We start from the raw sequence: 21350 nt of genomic DNA, 5'->3' as shown, positions 1-21350 counted from the left end.
GTCTGATTTTTCTGTCTTGCATGCCTCCTATCTAATTGATAACACCAAGCCTTAAATCCATTTTGTTTTGGGGAGGGGACGTTTTAAGGCTTGACTCTTGTATGAAAAGTAACTCATGGGATGTATCAGAGTTGCTCTGCTTTTTCCTTTCAATCATAGAGAAAAGCTAATGTTTGTGCGAAGGGTCTTTGGGGGAATTTCTAAATTGATCTAACAGTGTATAAATGTGAGCCAGTGTCAGTGCCAAGACCTTTTGATTAGCACTTTATTTTTAACTGCAAACCTTGGCTTTCACACCGTTAGATAGATTCAGGGTCCCTGGAAACTTGGGCTTCCTGCAGAGCCTCTCTCTCTGCACGTCTCGCAGGAGAGTCTATTTCTGTGCTGTCCTTCATCTTCTTTATAGGTGACAGAAATCCCAGACAACCTGGCTGTTTTACTGGAACTGCTTGACATGTCCCAGCACGTCATTTAATGTCCATCAGCGTCACAGATCCCTGGACATAGACACAGGAATTTCAAATGATAGCAGCCCTTCAGTGACAGCACGATTTATTTCAGATTTTTATTTTCCCTCCGTACACATCAGGAATTTTACTAAACTGGGCGGAGGTTTCACAAGTAATTGTGCTAAAGTTCTGGATCAATCGCGGCCATTTCCGAAGGCTGCAGGTGACAGTACTTTAAAACCATGTCCATCGTCGGGGAAAAAACACAGCTAATAATGATTTTTCTCTGCTTTTCCCTTTTTATTATTATTATTCCTGTCTCAAAAAGAGAGGATCTTGCCACGTTTTTTAAATTCTGAAACCATTACAATCAGATTCTAGATTGCTGGATTTTTATTCAAGTCAGTGCTAGGGGAGTTGAACATCCCTCGTGAACATAAAGCACAGAATCATACAGCACAGAAGGAGGCCGTTCGGCCCGTCATAACTGTGTTAGCTCTTTGAAGGAGTTATCCAATTGGTCCCACTTTCCCCATAGCCCTGCAAATTTTTCCTTTTCGAGTATTTATCAAATTCCTTTTTGAAAGTTACTATCTGTTACTCCAGATCATTGTTCCTTGCACCCCCACCCCTCACTTAAGTCAGTGGCCTTGTGGGAGCAGATGGCCGCTCTGCCCCCCCCACCAGGGCCAGCTCTGGAACCATTGGCTCAAGGCTGGGAGCTTCCGTATCTGGGATGATTTTAGTCCCCTCACCGTCTATGCTTGCTCATTAGGAATGGACATTTGAGGGAGGCATCAGAGAGCGGCCGGTACCTGTTAAATCTCGAACCGTGTGAGCTCCAGGAAAGGAGGGGAGGAAAGGCATCTTTAAATTGTGCTACGGCCCCTGGATTCCTAAAGTGGGGAGGCGGGGGCGGTGCTTGTATAGCCGGCTGGATATCAGAGGTAAAACTGCTGAGACTCTCACAATAAATAGCTAAAAACTCCTAAAGGGAGGTACTCCTGGAGCCGGTGTAGTTGAGTCCTGGCAGCTTTACAATTAGCTTGTAGCCGGTTGTGCTTCGTGAAGCTGGCAGCATGTGGACACAGAACTGGAGGCAAAAACATGGAAAATAAACGTTCTCCTTTTATGGCTCTTTCCTGCCACCTTGTGGTTGTAGGTTGACATTGTGTGTAAATTGTCCAGCAGTTTATGGCGAGACAGAGCTACCCTGTGAATTGCAAATCGCCACAAGTTGCTGGATGATTTGTGCTGCTCTGCCATCAGCCTCGTGAAAATGGCAACTCTCCCTCAACAATCCTTCCTCCTTCCCCACCCCCCCTCCCCCCCCCCTCCCAGAGAGTTATCACCCATCACCCCTGTGCTCGCTGACCTACATGGGCTCCTGGTCCAGCAATTCCTCTCTTTCTTTCTCAATCCGTAAGAGAAAGGAGATAGACTGTTGGTCCCGTTCTTCACTAAGGTCCCAGGTGCCCCTTTGCCCGAGCTGTTATCAGCTCGCACTTCCAGCGAGTTACAGGGCAAAAAAGTTTCCAGCTGAGGAAAAAGTCTAACCAAGCTGCGAGAAGCCCCACTCCAGCAAGATTGCCTGAGGCGAGAGTGCATCCACTGAACCATGGATGGCACCTTGTCGCGATTATTGATTTGTCTTGAGAACGCTTTAACTCGAAGTGTACCTTTTGAAAAAGTGTCAGAAAACAGAAATAAAGAATGTAATAATTACTTGCAATTAACGGCAAACTTGCCAAACCCAGCACCCAGATTCTGAACTCTATATTGTATTTCTTTTTCCAGGAATCTTATCCAAGATCTTCAAAATGGTGATCTCAAGAAAAAGATGAGACCCTATTCGTTAGATTTAATTTTTATTTATAGCCCAGTGGTTCCCCCCTGATGTTCCTTACATTAGATCAGAAAATGCACTGTTTTATAAAGACACCTGAAATGATCTCTCCACAGATGCTGGCCTAACTCACACCAAGTCCCGTTCACCCATCACCCCTGTGTTCGCTGACCTACATTGGCTTCCAGTCCAGCAATTCCACGATGTTAAAATTCTCATCCTTGTGTTTAATTCCCTCCAGGCCTCGCCCCTCCCTATCTCTGTAACCTCCTACAACCCTCTGAGATCTCTGCGCTCCTCTAATTCTGGCCTCTTGAGCATCCCCTACTTCCAACACTCCACCATTGGCGGCCGTGCCTTTCTGGAATTTCCTCCCTAAACCTCTCTACCTCTTTCTCCTCCTTTAAGAGACTCCTTAAAACCTACCTTTTGACCAAACTTTTGGTCACCTGTCCTAATATCTATGTAGCTTGGTGTCAAATTTTCACTGATAACGCTCCTGTGTCTTGGGATGTTTTTATTACGTTAAAGGTGCTGTATAAATGCAAGTTGTTGTTGACTGACCTGCTGAATGTTTTCAGTATTTTCTGTTTTTATTTCAGTTTTCAGCCTCTGCAAGTTTTGTTTGGGAAGTTAACTTGTTCAGTTTGTCGGTCTGTCCTGCCATCTAATGGTTGTGGGTTGACATTACAGTAAATTAATATAGCTTCCCTTTTAACAACAACTTGCATTTATATAACACCTTTAACATAGTAAACATCCCAAGGTGTTTCACAGTAGCCATTATTGAACAAAATTTGTTCAAATTGAATAAAAGAGCTGCAAATGCTGGCAACACACTGCAAGTAAATCCGCATCTGTAGCGGGGAAAAAGTCAATTAATGTTTAGGACAGTGTGCTGTCGAGGTAATTAATCAAAAAACTCTGAAACTTCACCCTGACCCACAAAAAAAATTGATCAAAAATTCTGTGCCACTTCTCCCCGATCGGCAAAGATAATGAATCAAAAATTCAGAAATATCTAAATTGATGACTAACATTATCTAACCTTCGGTTGTATTCCCCAGGTGATATTTGAATGGTCCTCGAACCATGGGCTGCTTCTTATCCACATGACTTTCAATCCCACCTTCTCCAGATATTGGTTTAACTCCTTTAGAATGGGGCTTGTTGGTGATATTTTAGCAGCTCGTGGTGAGAGATTACCTGCTACTCCAAACGGAACAAACTCTTCTGCGTTCAGGTGATAGACGTTCCACAGGACTGGCAGGTTCATTGATTTTCTAAGCATGCGAACAAATAGAAGCCTAGGCTCTCTGAGTGCTGGATACAATAGGTTGTAACCACATAGAGGTACAGACACGGTCACTCAGTCCAATGGCACACACCAGCCACAAGGGCTTCCGTTTGCTCAACATGCAGGTGATGCCCAGTTTAAGAACTAAAATCACAAAACTGCTGAAGCTGTAGAACAATGTTGATTCTGTAGGAAGACGATGAACAATTACATAGAATTTACAGCACAGAAGCAGGCCATTCGGCCCAACTGGTCTATGCTGGTGTTTATGCTCCACATGAGTCTCCTCCCACCCCTCTTCATCTCACCCTATCAGCATATCCTTCTATACCTTTCTCCCTCATCTAGCTTCCCCTTAAATACACCTATGCTATTCGCCTCAACTAGTCGTGTAACCTTGGCACTGGGAAGCGGTTTCTAAAAATGGGACTGGAACGCAAAGGGGAGGACGTTATGCTTCAGTTGGTCAGACCCCATCTGGCTACTGCGTTCAGTTCTGGGCACCGCACCTCAGGAAGGATATATTGACCTCGGAGGGGGTGCAGCACAGATTCACCAGAATGATACCAGGGCTTAGAGGGTTAAATTACGAGAACAGGTTGCATAAACTAGGCTTGTATTCCCTTGAGTATAAGAGATTGAGGAGTGTTTAAGGATTTGATAGGATAGTTATGGAGAAACTATTTCCTCTGGTGGGGGAATCAAGAACAAAGACTCATAATTTTAAAATTAGAACTAGGCCACTCAGCAGTGAAATCAGGGAGCACTTTTTCACCTTGTTCAAACAGCAACAACGGCAACTTGTATTCGTATAGATAGACACATGATAGATTTTTGTCAGGCGAGGGTATTAACTGGTTAATGAACGAGGGTGGGTAGTTGGAGTTAATTTACAGAGCAGCCATGATCTAACTGAATGGCGGGACAGGCTCGAAGGGCTGAATGACCTACTCCTGTAGAAAAAACATCCCAATGTGCTTTGGGTACCTTGCTCACACTGATGGCTGAGTATGGGCCACTCAAAGTCTGTGGTGAACTTCATAACCTTGCTATTAAGAAAGGCATCATTCTGATAGTTTGGTTATCGACAAGAAGAGACTCCCAAGAGTCTGTACCAGGAGGTGACGTTCCAGCATTAGTAAGAGAAATTCCTAACACCCTCATTAAACCTCACTTCAACTGTTAGAATCTGTGGCCAGTGAGTGAATTCAATGTGGGAATAGCCTCAATCTTTTCCCCTCAACACCTCTTAACTCTGGAAAGCCAAGACTCGAATCCTGCTTCTAACACCTCTCTCACACTACTGGACAAGGGCTTTTGCCTCCAACCACACTCTCTTTGTTGGAACCTTTCTTGTCTCTTATTTTATTGACACAATAATGGTCAGTGTCCTGCTCAACTTTCTTCTATCCTGCCAATTTCTCTCTCTCTAGTTCCTTCTAAGCTTGAAATATAACATCCTACTCTGTCTTTCTCCTCCCTGGATCCTCACTGCTGTTGAAATCAAAACCCATCGCACCATCTCCCACTCTAACTCAGTCTTTCCCAGAATCTCCACATCACAGAGCTCTTTGCCTTGCCCAATAATTTCTTCCTCCTACAATCTTTAGGCCTTTCAAACCCAAGCTACCTGACACCTGATCACTACCCTCCTGAGTTACCTCATCTTCTCCGTTCCTTTTACAGCCTCGATGGCCCTTCGTCTGCTCCTAGAACTTCACCAAAGCCTCTCTGGAATGGGTGGCTAGAAGCTCTGCGGAAGCTTCACGGTCACTATCCTCCGATTGTCCCTCCTTCCCTGTTGGGGACATTACGAATCCTCTGCCTGACAGGCCAGAAGGCAGTGCGGCCGAGATTAGGAACTCAACATGTGAAGGGATGTTGCAAACCGTATTCCTGTGATATCCAAAAGGCTGCTGAAAAAAAAAAAATCAATATTCTAATTTCAGATGCTACATCTTCTCAACCTGGACCCTGCACAATGACACTTTGTACCAGTTCTTCTGAGCCTGGGTTTCACAGATAAATAGAAATAAATCAGTAAATAACAACAGCTCCAGTTCATGTCATTAGTTGTGGAAAGGAAGGGCACAGTTAGAGTACGGAGTGGAGTTTCTAGCGCCACACAATAGAAGCCATAGAGCAAGTGACCAGCATAGATTCACCAGGATGATGCTGAAGATAAGAACCTATAGTTAGGAGGAGAGACGAGAGATACTGGGACTATTCCCACTGCAGCAGAGAACGGTAAGAGGAGGTTTAATAGAGGTTTTTAAAAAAAAATTATGAAGAGTTTTGATGGAATGAATAGGGAAAGACAATTTCCTCTGATTGGGGTTCAGTGACGAGGGGCCTTCAATTTAAAATTGTCACTAAGAGTGTGAGGAGAGAATTTAGGACAAATGTTTTCACTGTTGTTGGAGCATGGAATACCTGGTCAGAGAACTTCCACGGGGCTGGTGCCCGTTCTGTACTAACGCTCCCGTTGCTGGGTGCCCGTTCTGTACTAACGCTTCCGTTGCTGGCTGCCCATTCTGTACTAACGCTCCCGTTGCTGGGTGCCCATTCTGTACTAACGCTCCCGTTGCTGGGTGCCCATTCTGTACTAACGCTCCCATTGCTGGGTGCCCATTCTGCACTAACGCTCCCGTTGCTGGGTGCCCATTCCGTACTAACGCTCCCGTTGCTGGCTGCCCATTCTGTACTAACGCTCCTGGTGCTGGGTGCCCATTCTGCACGAATGCTCCCGTTGCTGGGTGCCCGTTCTGTACTAACGCTCCCATTGCTGGGTGCCCATTCTGCACTAACGCTCCCGTTGCTGGGTGCCCGTTCTGTACTAATGCTCCCGGCGCTGGTGCCCATTCTGTACTAACGCTCCTGGTGCTGCGTGCCCATTCTGCACTAATGCTCCCGTTGCTGGGTGCCCGTTCTGTACTAACGCTCCCGTTGCTGGGTGCCCGTTCTGTACTAACGCTCCCGTTGCTGGGTGCCCATTCTGTACTAATGCTCCCATTGCTGGGTGCCCATTCTGTACTAACGCTCCCGTTGCTGGGTGCCCAATCTGCACTAACGCTCCCATTGCTGGGTGCCCATTTTGTACTAACACTCCCGGCACTGGTGCCCGTTCTGTACTAACGCTCCCGTTGCTGGGTACCCATTCTGTACTAACGCTCCCGTTGCTGGGTGCCCGTTCTGTACTAACGCTCCCGTTGCTGGGTGCCCTTTCTGTACTAACGCTCCCGTTGCTGGGTGCCCATTCTGTACTAACACTCTCGTTGCTGGGTGCCCAATCTGCACTAACGCTCCCGTTGCTGGGTGCCCATTCTGTACTAACACTCCCGTTGCTGGGTGCCCGTTCTGTACTAACACTCCCGTTGCTGGGTGCCCAATCTGCACTAACGCTCCCGTTGCTGGGTGCCCATTCTGTACTAACGCTCCCGTTGCTGGGTGCCCAATCTGCACTAATGCTCCCGTTGCTGGGTGCCCATTCTGTACTAACGCTCCCGTTGCTGGGTGCCCATTGCGTACTAACGCTCCCGTTGCTGGATGCCCATTCCGTACTAACGCTCCCATTGCTGGGTGCCCATTCCGTACTAACGCTCCCGTTGCTGGGTGCCCGTTCCGCACTAACGCTCCCGTTGCTGGGTGCCCATTCCGTACTAACGCTCCCGTTGCTGGGTGCCCATTCCGTACTAACGCTCCCGTTGCTGGATGCCCATTCCGTACTAACGCTCCCATTGCTGGGTGCCCAATCTGCACTAACGCTCCCATTGCTGGGTGCCCAATCTGCACTAACGCTCCCGTTGCTGGGTGCCCGTTCTGTACTAACGCTCCCGTTGCTGGGTGCCCATTCTGCACTAACGCTCCCGTTGCTGGGTGCCCGTTCTGTACTAACGCTCCCGTTGCTGGGTGCCCATTCTGCACTAACGCTCCCGTTGCTGGGTGCCCGTTCCGTACTAACGCTCCCGTTGCTGGGTGCCCATTCCGTACTAACGCTCCCGTTGCTGGGTGCCCATTCTGCACTAACGCTCCCGTTGCTGGGTGCCCATTCTGCACTAAAGCTCCCGTTGCTGGGTGCCCGTTCCGTACTAACGCTCCCGTTGCAGGGTGCCCATTCTGCACTAACGCTCCCATTGCTGGGTGCCCATTCTGCACTAACGCTCCCATTGCTGGGTGCCCATTCTGCACTAACGCTCCCATTGCTGGGTGCCCATTCTGCACTAACGCTCCCGTTGCTGGGTGCCCATTCTGCACTAACGCTCCCGTTGCTGGGTGCCCGTTCCGTCCTAACGCTCCCAGCGCTGCAAGTTCAGGTTCTACGACACTGCGCATGCACAGTTGCTGCGGGTGGTCCCCGTGTGCCGCGCAGGCGCAGTTGCCGCGGGTGGTCCCCGGGTGCCGCGCAGGCGCAGTTGCCGCTGGGACCGTTCGTCCGGGGGAAGAGATTGTGGCGGGAGCCGGTCCGTTGGTTTTGTGGTTCCGGCTGTAGCAGGTAAATGGCGGCTCCGCCCGGAGGCGGGGTGGGGGGAGAAAGGGAAACGGCTTTAAATCCCAAGTCGGTGCTGAAACGGGCCTGAATCGTGCGGAGGGAATGCTGACGGTTTTAATCCGGATCGTCAGCGGGGGTCCGGTCGGTGGATCGGGATTGAGAGGGGAGCGAGCGCCGGCCCCGGGGGGCGGGGCGAGGCGAGGCGATGTGGGAGGCCCCGCACGTCAGTCAAGAAGCGGCGGTGAGGGGGCCGAGTCTCCCCCCCCCCCCCCCCAGAGCCGCGCCGTCGGCCCGCGGGCTCGATTTGTTCCCCCCCCCCCCCCCTGACTGACCCTGCCCGGGGGTTGGGGGCCTGAATGTGACACCGACACTCGCCTCTTGGTCCCCTGCCGGACCCCTGCTTGCTGCTGCCTCCCTCGGCGGGACCTCTTATCTCCCCCCCCCCCCCCCTCCCTCCCTCCCTCCCCGTTGGTGCTAATGCTGAGCCCGGTGACCTCGCGCCCTCTCTCCGCGGGACTCCGAGCCTCACTGAAAGGGAAAGCCAGCGGGGTTCAAGTGAACCGGTCAGGAGAGAGGATGGGGATGATGGCCGGGGAGGGGGTGGTGTTTGCTGAGGCCGTTTCCCAAACCTGGAGCAGGCCGGGGTGAGAATGGGTTTGACCAGGTCACGGTCACTGAAAAACGCTGCAACCGCTCAGCAGCGGATCTGTGGAGAGAACAGAAAAGGTGTTTCAGCCCTTGGACATTTCCTCAAACGCTCAGCAGGTCCGTCTCTCCTCTCCTGACCTGCCGAAAGTTTCCAGCTTTTTCTAGTGTTTGTCTCTGGTTTCCAGCGTCTGCAGCATTTTGCTTCCCCCCACCCCCCAAATGAAAGTTTTGAAGTTTTAGATAAGAAAATATAATGTGCTGCCACAAAGATTTCTTAATAAGTATAATCTTTGAGTCCATTCAACTTCCCCTCCTTTCTGTGTGACAGACTGCTCGTTTTGCTCATGGTGTGAATTCCTTCAGCAGAACGACTGTCAGATATGCCGCCAGCTTCCAGGTCTCTAGCAACAAACTCTCAGCCCACATGATGATTCGTCACCCCACACACACACACACAAAAAAAAGTGCTTGACGATCTAGCCAAATGAGAAAACTAGATGTTTTGAAAATTAGAAAATGCAGACATGAATTATACAACTTTGATGTGTTTTGAAGTTTCGATGACCATGAGGATTTGTAAACAAGGATGCTGCTTATCTGCCAGTGCTGAGTGCACAAGAGGCGGTGGTCAGCGACTCTGTATGTGTGTGTTTGGGAGGGGACAGGACATGAGTGCAAATGGAGCACCCGGTGATATGGTAAATTATCCTCTATGATTGGCAACCAAACTTTACAAATTCATTAACCAAGAAAATTAGGTCTGCAATTTTTAAAAATTCATTCATGGGATGTGGGCGTCGCTGGCAAGTCCAGCATTTATTGCCCAATAGTGTGTTGCTGAATAAATGCAGAGCGTACGGAGCCATGCGAACGACGACGGTCCCACGTTTGATCACTGCTCTGTGCTGAAATACAGATACCTTTAAACAGTTTTGCACAGATTCCTGAAATAAGCAGTGCTGGAGTTGGAGGAGTTGCTGTAATTGGTCTTGGTGTCTCCTGATTGCTAATGCAGTAAACCCTACTGGAAAATGTGTGTGGGTGGGTGTGTGTGTGTGTGTGGTTGGGCGAGGACATAATCGGACTTGGCTGTGATGACTCCCAGGGCAGTGTGCCTACATTCACCGTCAATGCACACTTTAAGAATGGCCGGTTGGTGAAATAGCAGAGGGCTGACTGCGCATGTGGAATATGCATGGCTCCAGGGACTGTCTTCAGCATCATAGGCTCACTCAACTGGTCCGGAGCAACATTCCACATTTTCAAGAACCTTTACGAAATTGTGAAAGGCAGCAGCTTTCTTTATAAATTGCTCGCTCTAACTTGAAATTGGGAGCGAGTGGTAGCAGTCCCGCCTCTGAGTCAGAAGGTGCATTGTTCGAACCCCGTTCCAGACAGTCCTGTGGAGACCGGAGCTCCGGCTCTGAAATCTGGGTTGACATCCAGCGAGATACTCGTGTCCGGTGGGTATGGGTGGCGCCCCCCCCCCCATCGCATGGGTTGTGGGAACCCATAAAACCCTCTCGCCATATAGGACTAACCAGCCTGTCGACCGATAAAATGATGGTTATAGCCATGGCGTTCACGTCGCGGCCTGTCAGACTGTTAATCAGCCTGTGAATCCATCCACTACTTCACACTATTCTCCAAGGGAAGAGTGCGAAGAGACGAAAACAACGACTTGAAACTGCAGTTTTTGCACAACTCCCCTTCCCCATCCCCTCAGCAAATCCAAGGCTTAACCTGTAAAATTAACAATCGTCAATAATCAATCGATTACTTACAGTTCATAAAATGCTGCAGAGACCAGGGTGTACAGGCATTGTATGGAGTGTGTAAGTTACCTCACCCGTTGCTCCGGTATGCTGCCTTTGTTTAACGCAGATAAAACTCTCCCAGTGAGGTGAATCTGAGGTGAGTCGAGCCAATTGCCCTCCATGCACAAGTCCAGCCCTTCACCCTTTTTGTTACCAGCTTGTCTCAGGCCTACACATCGCTGCAGGTATTTGCCGCTGACACGAGCTGCTATTTCTGTTCACAGAATCTGCGAGCAATGGAAGAAGGTCCCAGCCCAGCGCCCGAGGCGCAGCCCAAGACCAGCGAGGCCACGGAGAAGACCAGGATCTTCAGCACGTCTCAATCGAAGCCCAGAAGCGCCAATCCACACCCGCCTGTCTGCCGCTTTTATTCTCGGGGAAAGTACTGCCAGTTCGGTCGGAGGTGCCGGTTTCTGCACGAGCATCTGGAGCCAAGGGTTGGTCCGAGCCCGCCCGAAAACCAGAGTGGCGGCATGGTGGAAAACCTCACCCAGTGCCAGAGCGGCGCGGAAAACCCTTCAGACGGCGGCACCATAAAGCCGGCCGAGGACCTCATCAGCCATGGGCGGGCGAGGTTTGGAACGCCTAAGACTCTGGGTCCTCGAGATCGACCGAAGAGGCCATGTCGGTATTACCTGTCTGGCTACTGCGTGATGGAAGAACGGTGCCGGTTTTGGCACCCTGAGAAGCAGCCTCCTCCTCTGAGAGACTCCACGGACCCCGAACCTGTCAGGGTCACTCTGAGACCTTCGGGGCCGCTTATTCGCCCGCCCGTCCCCCGGCCCACTGTGGTCAAGGACGAGGTCAAACTGACTGAGCTGACCCAAGAGGTTGCCCGGCAACTCCGAGAGACTGAGATCAGCCAGCTGATGAAGCGTTTCCCGAAGGACAAGCTGATCGTTCAGGAAAGCGAAGACGGGAAGCAGACCTACTACCGGATTGCAGTGGAACCTACAGACCCAGACTGGGTATGCTGTGGTGTCTGGCTGAGGGGGGGGCGGGATGGTGGGGGGGAAGAAAGGCTTTCATGCTGTCAGAACGAGCAAGCTTGTCCAGCTTAGCATAAAGAGTATTACATAGAATTGCATCAAATTTACAGCACAGAAACAGGCCATTTGGCCCAAATGGTCTATGCTGGTGTTTATGCTCCATGTGAGCCTCCTCCTTCCCTACTTCATCTCACCCCATCAACATATCCTTCTATTCCTTTCTCCCTCAGGTGTTTATCTAGCTTCCCCTTAAATGCATCTATGCTATTCGCCTCAACTAGTCATGTAACCTGGAGGTGGTTTCTAAAAATGGGGTGGGAATTTATGCAAGGGGGAGGAAGTGATGCTTCAGTTGTACAGGGCCTTGATCAGACCCCATCTGGAGTACTATGTTCAATTCTGGGTACCGCACCTCAGAATGGATGGATTGGCCTCGGAGGGCGTTCAGCGTAGATTCACCAGAATGATACTGGGGCCAAAAGGGTTAAATTACGAGGACAGGTTGCATTAACTTGGCTTGTATTCCCCTGAGCGTGAGAGATTGAGGGGTGATCTAATCGAGGTGTTCAAAATGTTACACGCATTCGATAGGGTAGGTACGGTGAAACTATTTCCTCTGGTGGGGGAATCAAAAACAAGGGGACATAATCTTAAAATTAGAGCTTGGCCGTTCAGGAGTGAAATCAAGAAGCACTTTTTCACACAAAGGATGGTAGAAATTTGGAACTCTCTCCTCCAAAAGGCTGTGGATGCTGGGGACAATCGGGGCTTTCAAGACTGAGATGGATAGATTATTATTAGGTTAAGGGTATCAAGGGATATGAAGCAAAGGCGGGTAAATGGAATTGAGGTGCAGATCAGCCATGATCTAATTGAATGGCAGAGCAGGCCCGAGGGGCTGAATGGCCTCCTCCTTTTAATCAGATTTACCTGCCATAGAGCAAAGCAAAGAAAAAATGTCTTCCTCCATCCCAGTTTTCTTTCCCTGTTTTTGGAGGCCGCTGTCTCGTGCTTGGACGCAGTTCCATGCTGGTAGCCCACTGAAACCTCAAACTAAGTGGCCACTCATCATAAAAGCGCAGACAGTAAGTCTGTGGAACTGTGGAGGGTGTCACAGCCAAGTTCAATGCTACCCTTGGCCGACGTCACATGATAGCAGTCAGTGCTGGTCTGGGGTGATTGTTTTTCTTCCCTTCCGAGGGCAGGGAACTGAGGTGGATTGAAGTGCCTCTACCTCTGACTTGGCTGAGGTCAACTAATTCAGAACAGACCAGGCTGTCCATCGCCTTCCTTTTCAAGCTTTGGTCGCACCCTTTTATAACCACCGTCATCCTGCTCATCAAAAAAGCCCACCCTCAATCCCTCTGATCATGGCAAACTATTACCCTGTCTATAACCTGGCATTTCTCTGCAGGGTCCTTGAACTTGTCATATTGCCACCAAACAATGTGCTCACCACTCCCTCTAATCTGGCTTCCAGTCCACGATATCAAGACAGTCACCAGTGGCATCCTGTGTGACTACAGACCATAAGAGATAGGAGCAGGAGTAGGCCATTCGAGCCTGCTCCGCCATTTAATGAGATCATGGCTGATCTGATTTTTACCTCAACTCCACTTTCCCGCCCTTTCCCCATATCCTTTGACTCCCTTGCTGATCAAAAATTTGTCTAACTCAGCCTTGAATGTATTCAATGACTCAGCCTCCACGGCTTTTTGGGGTAAAGAATTCCAAAGATTCACGATCCTCTGGGAGAAGAAATTCCTCCTCATTTCAGTCTTAAATGGGTGACCCCTTATTCTGAGACTATGCCCCCTAGTTTTAGATTCCCCCATGAGGGGTAACATCCTCTCAGCATCTACCCTATCGAGTGCCCTCAGAATCTTGTATGTTTCAGTAAGATCTCCTCTCATTCTTCTAAACTCCAATGAGTATAGACCCAACCTGTTCAATCTTTCCTCATAAGACAACCCTTCCATACCTGGAATCAACCTAGTGAACCTTCTCTGAACTGCCTCCAATGCAAGTATGTCCTTCCTTAAATAAGGGCACCAGAACTGTATGCAGTACTCCAAATGTGGTCTCACCAGCACCCTGTACAGTTGTAGCATGACTTCCCTGCTTTTATACTCCATCCCCCTAGAAATAAAGGCCAATATTCCGTTTGCCTTCCGGATTACCTGCTGCACCTGTATGTTGACTTTTTGTGTTTCATGTACGAGGACATCCAGATCTCTCTGTACTGCAGCATTTTGAAGTATTTCTCCATTCAAATAATAATTTGCTTTTTTATTTTTCCTCCCAAAGTGGATGACTTCACATTTTCCCACATTATATTCCATCTATCAAATTTTTGCCCATTCACTTAACCTGTCAATATCCCTTTGCAGACACTTTCTGTCCTCATCGCAACTTGCTTTTCCACCTATCTTTGTATCAGCAGCAAATTTAGCCACAAGACACTCTGTTCCTCCATCCAAGTCATTGATATATATTGTAAATAGTTGAGGCCCCAGCACTGAGCCCTGCGGCACTCCTCTATCCATGGCAGTAATCTTTTATGTGGCACCTTATCGAATGCCTTTTGGAAATCCAAATATACTGCATCCATTGGTTCCCCTTTATCCAACCTGCCCGTTACTTCCTCAAAAAACTCTAATAAATTTGTCAGACACAATTTCCCCTTCATAAAACCATGTAGACTCTCCTTGATTGTATTATGAGTCTCCAAATGTCCTGCTACTACTTCCTTAATAATGGATTCTAGCATTTTCCCAATGTTAGGCTAACTGGTCTATAGTTACCTGCTTTCTGTCTCACTCCCTTCTTGCACAGGGGTGTTACGTTTGCAGTTTTCCAATCCGCTGGGACCTTTCCAGAATCTAGTGAATTCTGGAAGATTACAACCAATGCATCCACTATCTCTGTAGCCACTTCCTTTAAGACCCTCGGATACAAACCATCAGGTCCAGGGAACTTGTCAGCCTTTAGACCCATTAGTTTAGCTAGTACTTTTTCTCCAGTGATAGTGATTGTTTTTAGTTCCTCCCTCCCCTTTGCCCCTTGATTTTCTACTATTATTGGTATGTTATTAGTGTCTTCTACTGTGAAGACAGATACAAAATATCTGTTCAATTCCTCTGCCATTTCCTTGTTTTCCATTATTATTTCCCCAGTCTCAGCCTCTAAGGGACCAATGTTTACTTTAGCTACCATCTTCCTTTTTATAAACTTGTCAGTTTTTATGTTTCTTGCTAGTTTACTCTCATAATTTATTTTCTCCCTCTTTATTATTTTAGTCATCCTTTGCTGGTTTTTAAAGTTTTCCCAATCTTCGGGCTTACCAGTAATCTTTGCCATGTTGTGTGCTTTTTCTTTCAACCCGATACCATCCTTTACTTCCTTAGTTAGCCATTGTTGGTTCCCCCTTTTTTTTTTGTGGAGTCTTTCCTCCTCACAGGGATATATTTTTGTTGCGAGCCTTGTTTCGCTCTCTCTCCATGTCTCCCTCGAGCTCTTTACTGCCTTTAATACTCTCTCCTCAGTGGTCCATCTCTGTGTTTCCAGATCTACTTGTCTCACAGCATCTCCTCCTGTATTCACGTGGCCATTTCTAATGTACCCCAGCTCTCTATTGTGCGCTCCCTTGTTTATTATATCTACTTGCCACCCCTTGATGATGTCATGCACTGGGTTAGCTATCATATATACAATACAGAACGCTGACGGTGTGTTGCAACTTCCGACAGCACAACACCGACAAAACTGCAGCCATCCTGTTCTGCCCTGGCTAGCAATTATGTACACTGGCGCTGACTTCAATAACATCCTTGGCTCCTTGTTTAGGCTAAGCCTGTTTGTGCTTGTGCAAAGCCTAGAATCACAGAATGGTTACAGCACAGAAGGAGGCCTTTCGGCCCATCGAGCCCATGCCAGCTTTTTGTAAGCACAATCCAGTTAGTCCCATACCCCCACTCTTTCCCTGTACCCCTGCAAATTTTTTCCCATCAAGTATTTATCCAATTCCTTTTTGAAAGCCACGATTGAATCTGCTTCCACAGGCAGCGCATTCCAGATCATAACTACTCGCTGCGTAAAAAAAGATTTTCCTCATGTCGCCTTTGGTTCTTTTGCGGATCACCTTAAATCTGTGTCCTCTGGTTCTCGACCCTTCCGCCAATGGGAACAGTTTCTCTTTATTTACTTTATCTAAACCCTTCGTGATTTTGAACACTTCTATCAAATCTCCTCTCAACCGTCTCTGCTCTAAGGAAAATAACCTCAGCTTCTCCAGTCTATCCACATAACTGAAGTCCCTCATCCGTGGAACCATTCTAGTAAATCTTTTCTGCACCCTCTCTAAGGCCTTGACATCCTTCCTAAAGTGCAGTGCTCAGAATTGAACACAATATTTCAGTTGTGGCCAAACCAGTGTTTTATAAAGGTTCAACATAAATTCCTTGCTTTTATTCTCTATGTTTCTATTTATAAAGCCCAGGATCTTGTATGCTTTTTTAACAGCTTTCTCAACCTGTCCTGCCACCTTCAAAGATTTGTGCACATATACTCCCAGGTCTCTCTGTTCCCGCACCCTCTTTAGAATTGTACCCTTTAGTTTATATTGCCACTCCTTGTTCTTCCTGCCAAAATGTATCACTGCGTCAAATTTCGTCTGCTATGTGTCCGCCCATTACACCAGCCTGTCTATGTCCTCTTGAAGTCTATTACTATCCTCCTCACTGTTTACTACCCTTCCAAGTTTTGTGTCATCTGCAAATTTTGAAATTGCGCTCTGTACACCCAAGTCCAAATCATTAATATATATCAAAAATAGTAATGGTCCTAGTACCGACCCCTGGGGAACACCACTGTATACCTTCCTCCAGTCCAAAAAACAACTGTTCACCGCTACCCTCTATTTCCTGTCACTTAGCCAATTTTGTATCCATGCTGCCACTGACCCTTTTATTCCATGGGCTTTAATTTTGCAGACAAGCCTATTATGTGGCACTTTATCAAACGCCTTTTGAAAGTCCATATGCATAACATCAACCACATTGCCCACATCAACCCTCTCTGTTACTTGGACCCTGTGCTGAGCTTTCTAACCCATATCTGCCTTTTCGCAAACACCATCACGCTGCAGAATGTTGCCTCAGCCCCTAACTTGCCCTGTCTGCTACGGAAACCCTTGTCCATGCTTTCATCACCTCAAGGATCAAGTTTTGTTTCAGTGCTCTCTTTGATGGCCTCCTTGCCTCCGCTCTTCACCAACCCCAGATAATCCAGACCTCTGCAGTCCGAGTCTTCTCCCATACAAAGTCCCACACACACATGCCTGTCCTCATCCAGATCTACTTCCTCCCTGTTCTTCTCCCTACAATGTCAGCCGTGGTTCAGTGGTAGCACTCTCGCCTCTGGGTCAGAAGGTCGTGGGTTCAAGTCCCACTTCAGGGACTTGAGCATGAAATCTAGGCTGACACTCCCAGTGCAGTACTGAGGGAGTGCTGCACTGTCAGATGAGACGTTAAACTGAGGCCACGTCTGCCCTCTCAGGTGGACATAAATGGGAGTTCTCTCCGGTGCCCTGGCCAACATTTATCCCTGAACCAACATCACTTAAACAGATTATCTGGTCATTTATCTCATTGTTTGTGGGAGCTTGCTGCGTGCCAATTGGCTGCCATGCTTCTTACATTACAACACTGACTGCACTTCAAAAAGTACTTCATTGGTTGTTAAGCGCTTTGGGATGTCCTGAGGTCGTGAAAGGCGCTATATAAATGCAAGTCTTTCCTTTCTTTACTGCCCAATCGAAGGATCCTTATCCTTGTTTCACTGTACAGCCTCACTCTACTTTAGGGAATTTCCTCCAACTATACATCTCAGCCCACACCCTCCATCCTCTGACTCTACATTGGTGTTTGTCCTCACCACCATCGGCGGCCAGTATTTCAGCTACTAAGCCCCTGCATTCTGCAACACTCTTCTAAAACCACTTTGACTTCAAGAATCTCCTAAAAATCCGACACTTTCACTCGTCCATTGATTTCTTCTTCTTCTCTGCCACCCCACCCCCCCCCCCGCCCCATTTACTTCCTGCCCGACGGCCATCCACCCTCCATATAAAATGCCCTGTGATGTTCTGTGTAGTGAACTGTAACTTGTTGATTTTGTTGCTTCCCACAGCCAGCCCCTGACATTGCCACATGTTGATTCTGTTTTTCTTCCTCTCTTACAGCCCTTTGATTTGAAGGAGATAGATATTCAGATCTGCTTCCCAGATGATTATCCTTTGGAGGTAAGAGGTAATATTCCTAATAGCACACGGGTGATCTGTTGAGCAGTGGTTTGTGCTGGAAGTGTTTTGCACTAGTGTTGTGCACACTTCAGTTTCCTCTTGCTGAGCCTGCCTGCTGATAATTTCTTTTTAACTGAAGGGGTTTTAAAACAAGAATGGGCTAGTGATTAGAAAACCCTCTGACTAACACCTGTGTCTCATTTCCCTTTAAGTGCTGTCAGTGATACAAATTGATATTTGTATTAGTGGATTAGTACTTGCACAAAAAAAAAAGTTTATCAGGTCACAATTTACGATTGACAACCAAGAAACCTTTATAAATCACTGGTTAAGCCTCAGCTGGAGTATTGTGTCCGATTCTGGGCACCACATTTTAGGAAGGATGTCAAGGCCTTGGAGCGGGTGCAGAGCAGATTTACCAGAACGGTACCAGGGATGAGAGGCGTCAGTTATGTGGAGAGACTGGAGAAGCTGGGATTGTTCTCCTTAGAGCAGAGAAGGTTAAGGGGAGATTTAACAGAGGTGTTCAAAATCATGAGGAGTTTTGATAGAGTAAATAAGGAGAAACTGTTTCCACTGGCAGGAGGTTCGGTAACCAGAGGACACAGATTTAAGATAATTGGCAAAAAAACCAGCAGGGAGATGAGGAGAAATTTTTTTTAAGCAGCAAGTTGTTATGATCTGGAATGCACTGCCTGAAAGGGCGGTGGGAGCAAATTTAAAAGTAACTTTCAAAAGGGGAGTTGGGTAAATACTTGAAGGGGGAAAAGATTTGCCAGATTATGGGGAAAGAGCAGCGGGAGTGGGACTAATTGGATAGCTCCTTTAAAGAGCTGGCACAGACACGATGGGCTGAATGGCCTCCTTTTGTGCTGTATGATTCTATAAGAAACCTTCACTCGAATGCAGGTAAGGTGCTAACCTCAGGACCGTGATTGCACAAATGTATTGTGGGTTGCTTTCCTTGTTTGTCCACAGCCGGGAGTCAAAACCTGTTGGTGAGGAAAGGGTCCCGTTGCTTTCCTCCCCCACAATAAATGCCCTAAGGAAACGTGCACAGGCCAACTCAGTATTGAAAGCCAAGCCCACTTTGTGAGCGGGACCCATTTCCAATTGAAATGGGATGGAACTTAGTTCCCTGTGACCGTGAATTCTGTTCCTAAATTGGCCACGTTTTTTGTTTCCTTTTGCAGGCGATTGTGGTTAAGGGGTAGGCAAATGGTGTACAAGATTTCATCGTATTTGGATGGGGTTGGCTTGACGGGCTTTTCCCATCCTTATTTTTGTTAGGAAGAATGACGAGAGGCAATATAAACTAAATGGTACAATTTTCAAGGGGTGCAGGAGCAGAGACACCTGGGGGTTTACGTACACAAGTCTTTGAAGGTGGCAGGACAAGTTGAGAAGGCTGTTAGAAAGGCATTCAGGATCCTTAGCTTTATAAATAGAGGCATAGAGTACAAAAGCAAGGAAGTTATGCAAAACCTTCATAAAGCACTGGTTAGGCCCCAGCTGGAGTAATGTGGCCAATACTTTAGGAAGGATGTTAAGGCTTTAGAGAAGGTGCAGAGGAGATTTATTAGAATGGTACCAGGGATGAAGGACTTCAGTTATGTGGAGAAGCTGGGGTTGTTCTCCTTAGAGTAGAGAAGGTTAAGGGGCTCTTTAATAGATGTTCAAAATCATGAAGGGTTTTGATAGAGTAAATAAGGAGAAACTGTTTCCACTGGCAGGAGGGTCAGTAACCAGAGGACACAGATTTAAGGTAATTGACAAAAGAACCAGAGGGGAGATGAGGAAACATTTTTTTACGCAGCGAGTTATAATCTGGAGTGACTGTCTGAAAGGGTGGTGGAAGCAGATTCAATAGTAACTTTCTAAAGGGAATTGGATAAGTACTTGAAGGAGAAACATTTGCAGGGCTCTGAGGAAAGGGCAGGGGCGAATTGGATAGCTCTTTCAAAGAGCTGGCACAGCCACGGTGGGCCGAATGGCCTCCTGTGCTGTATCATTCTATGATTCTGATGTTTGTATCAATCTACCCGCCATTAACTGTCACCAAATCACCAGTCTCGATCAGAGGGCCCACGAGCGCGCCCGGAGATAGAATGGAAACACTGGCAGATGAAGGGTCGCTTTTCTGAGGGGGTTACAGTACATTACCAGGGAATGCTTGGGGTCAACAGGGATTCAGTTCTGACTTCTGTCTTCCATGTACAGTTGGGTAGTTCTGACAGATCTCAAATATTGAGGGAAATGTTCCACCATCCATTACCAACACCTCCCACCTTGTTGAGAATGATAAGTAATCACCCAGATTTACGTTAATTTCCTCCCACCCCCCACATATAATAGTTTGATCCCCTTCATCTTTTTTTGTAATTCTAAGGTGTTTACCGTGGATATCCCTGAGGATCAGGATCTGCCGGCATCTATGGGAAGGTAAGGAAGGAAATCGAGGAAAAACTAACATGTTGGCAGTGATTAGTCTCTTTGGCCCTAAGCCTGGACGGGAAGCCTAATGCATGCTCGGTGGGAGCTGAGAGTGCAGTTCAAGTCTGTAGGATCTTATTTGAGTGACTACAAAGCACACTTTCCCTGCCCAAACCATATGTCATTACATTGTAAAGAAGAAAGAAAGAACTTGCATTTATATATAACACCGTTTACATCCTCGGGGCATCTCAAAGTGCTTCGGTGACAGTGAATTTGAAGTGCAGCCACTGTTTTGTAGGCAACTTTGTGCACAGCACGATCCCACAAGCAGCAGCAAGATAAATGATCAGTTAATCTGATTTGGTGGTGGGATCTTTTACATTCATCGGAACAGATCGAATGGGTGGAGGGGGACCTCAGTTTAAAAAGACGGCACCTCTGACAATGCAGCACTCCTTCAGTACTGCACTGAAGTGCCAGCCTGGATTATGTGTTCAAGCTCCAAGTAAGCAGCCACAAGCTGCTTGCTTGGAGGGAAGAGTGTAACTACCTAGCCCAGTTACTCAGGAGAAAATTCAACCAGATCACAATTCATCAAGATGTTTCTCTGCAGAATTTTCTCCTCTCCATTCTACGTACCACTCCTGACTGACTGGGTGGGGACCTGCTCCTAATCCTGTGCCCGTGATACTCATTGATCGGCTGATCTTGTAAGTAGCTCTGAGATAATCTGTACCCACGTTTGATTTTTCTCCTTTCTCTTTCTCCCTTAATGGCATGTCCCAGATTGGGATCTTGCGTTCCTCCAATTCTGGCCTCTTCCCCACTTCCTTCGCCCCACCATTGGTAGCCGTGCCTTCAACTGTCTAGGCCGTAGGCTCTGGAATTCCTTCCCCATATCTCTCTACCCCTCTCCTCCCTTAAGACTCTGCTTAAAACCTACCTCTTTGACCAAGCGTTTGGTCACCTGTCCTATTGTCTCCTTCTTTGGGTCAGTGCCCGTTTTTTCTCTGATTACGCTCTTGTTGATGTGCCTTGGGATCTTTTACTATGTTAAAGGTGCTATATAAATGCAAGT

At 47.6% G+C, this 21350-nt stretch overlaps 1 protein-coding gene across 3 annotated transcripts in view; it reads left to right on the top strand.

The window, feature by feature from the left end:
* The first annotated feature begins 8015 nt into the window (after nucleotides 1–8015).
* The window catches only part of si:dkey-24l11.2 (uncharacterized protein LOC100034462 homolog), a 34691-nt gene continuing 21356 nt past the window's right edge, over nucleotides 8016–21350 (top strand). For 2 of the 3 annotated variants that reach the window (XM_067973267.1, XM_067973265.1), the window contains exons 1-4: nucleotides 8016–8084; nucleotides 10771–11514; nucleotides 17777–17836; nucleotides 20226–20278. In XM_067973267.1, the coding sequence (XP_067829368.1) occupies nucleotides 10783–11514; nucleotides 17777–17836; nucleotides 20226–20278 (845 nt within the window). In that variant the 5' untranslated portion in view covers nucleotides 8016–8084; nucleotides 10771–10782. Of the gene's footprint in view, nucleotides 8085–8411; nucleotides 8847–10770; nucleotides 11515–17776; nucleotides 17837–20225; nucleotides 20279–21350 lie in introns of those variants that run through there. The other variant, XM_067973266.1, reaches the window with a different exon arrangement.

Source organism: Heptranchias perlo, chromosome 38 (genome assembly GCF_035084215.1).
Source record: "Heptranchias perlo isolate sHepPer1 chromosome 38, sHepPer1.hap1, whole genome shotgun sequence".
NCBI lineage: Eukaryota > Metazoa > Chordata > Chondrichthyes > Hexanchiformes > Hexanchidae > Heptranchias > Heptranchias perlo.
Note: the sequence above shows the minus strand (reverse complement) of the source record. Positions and strands in the feature narration are given on the sequence as shown.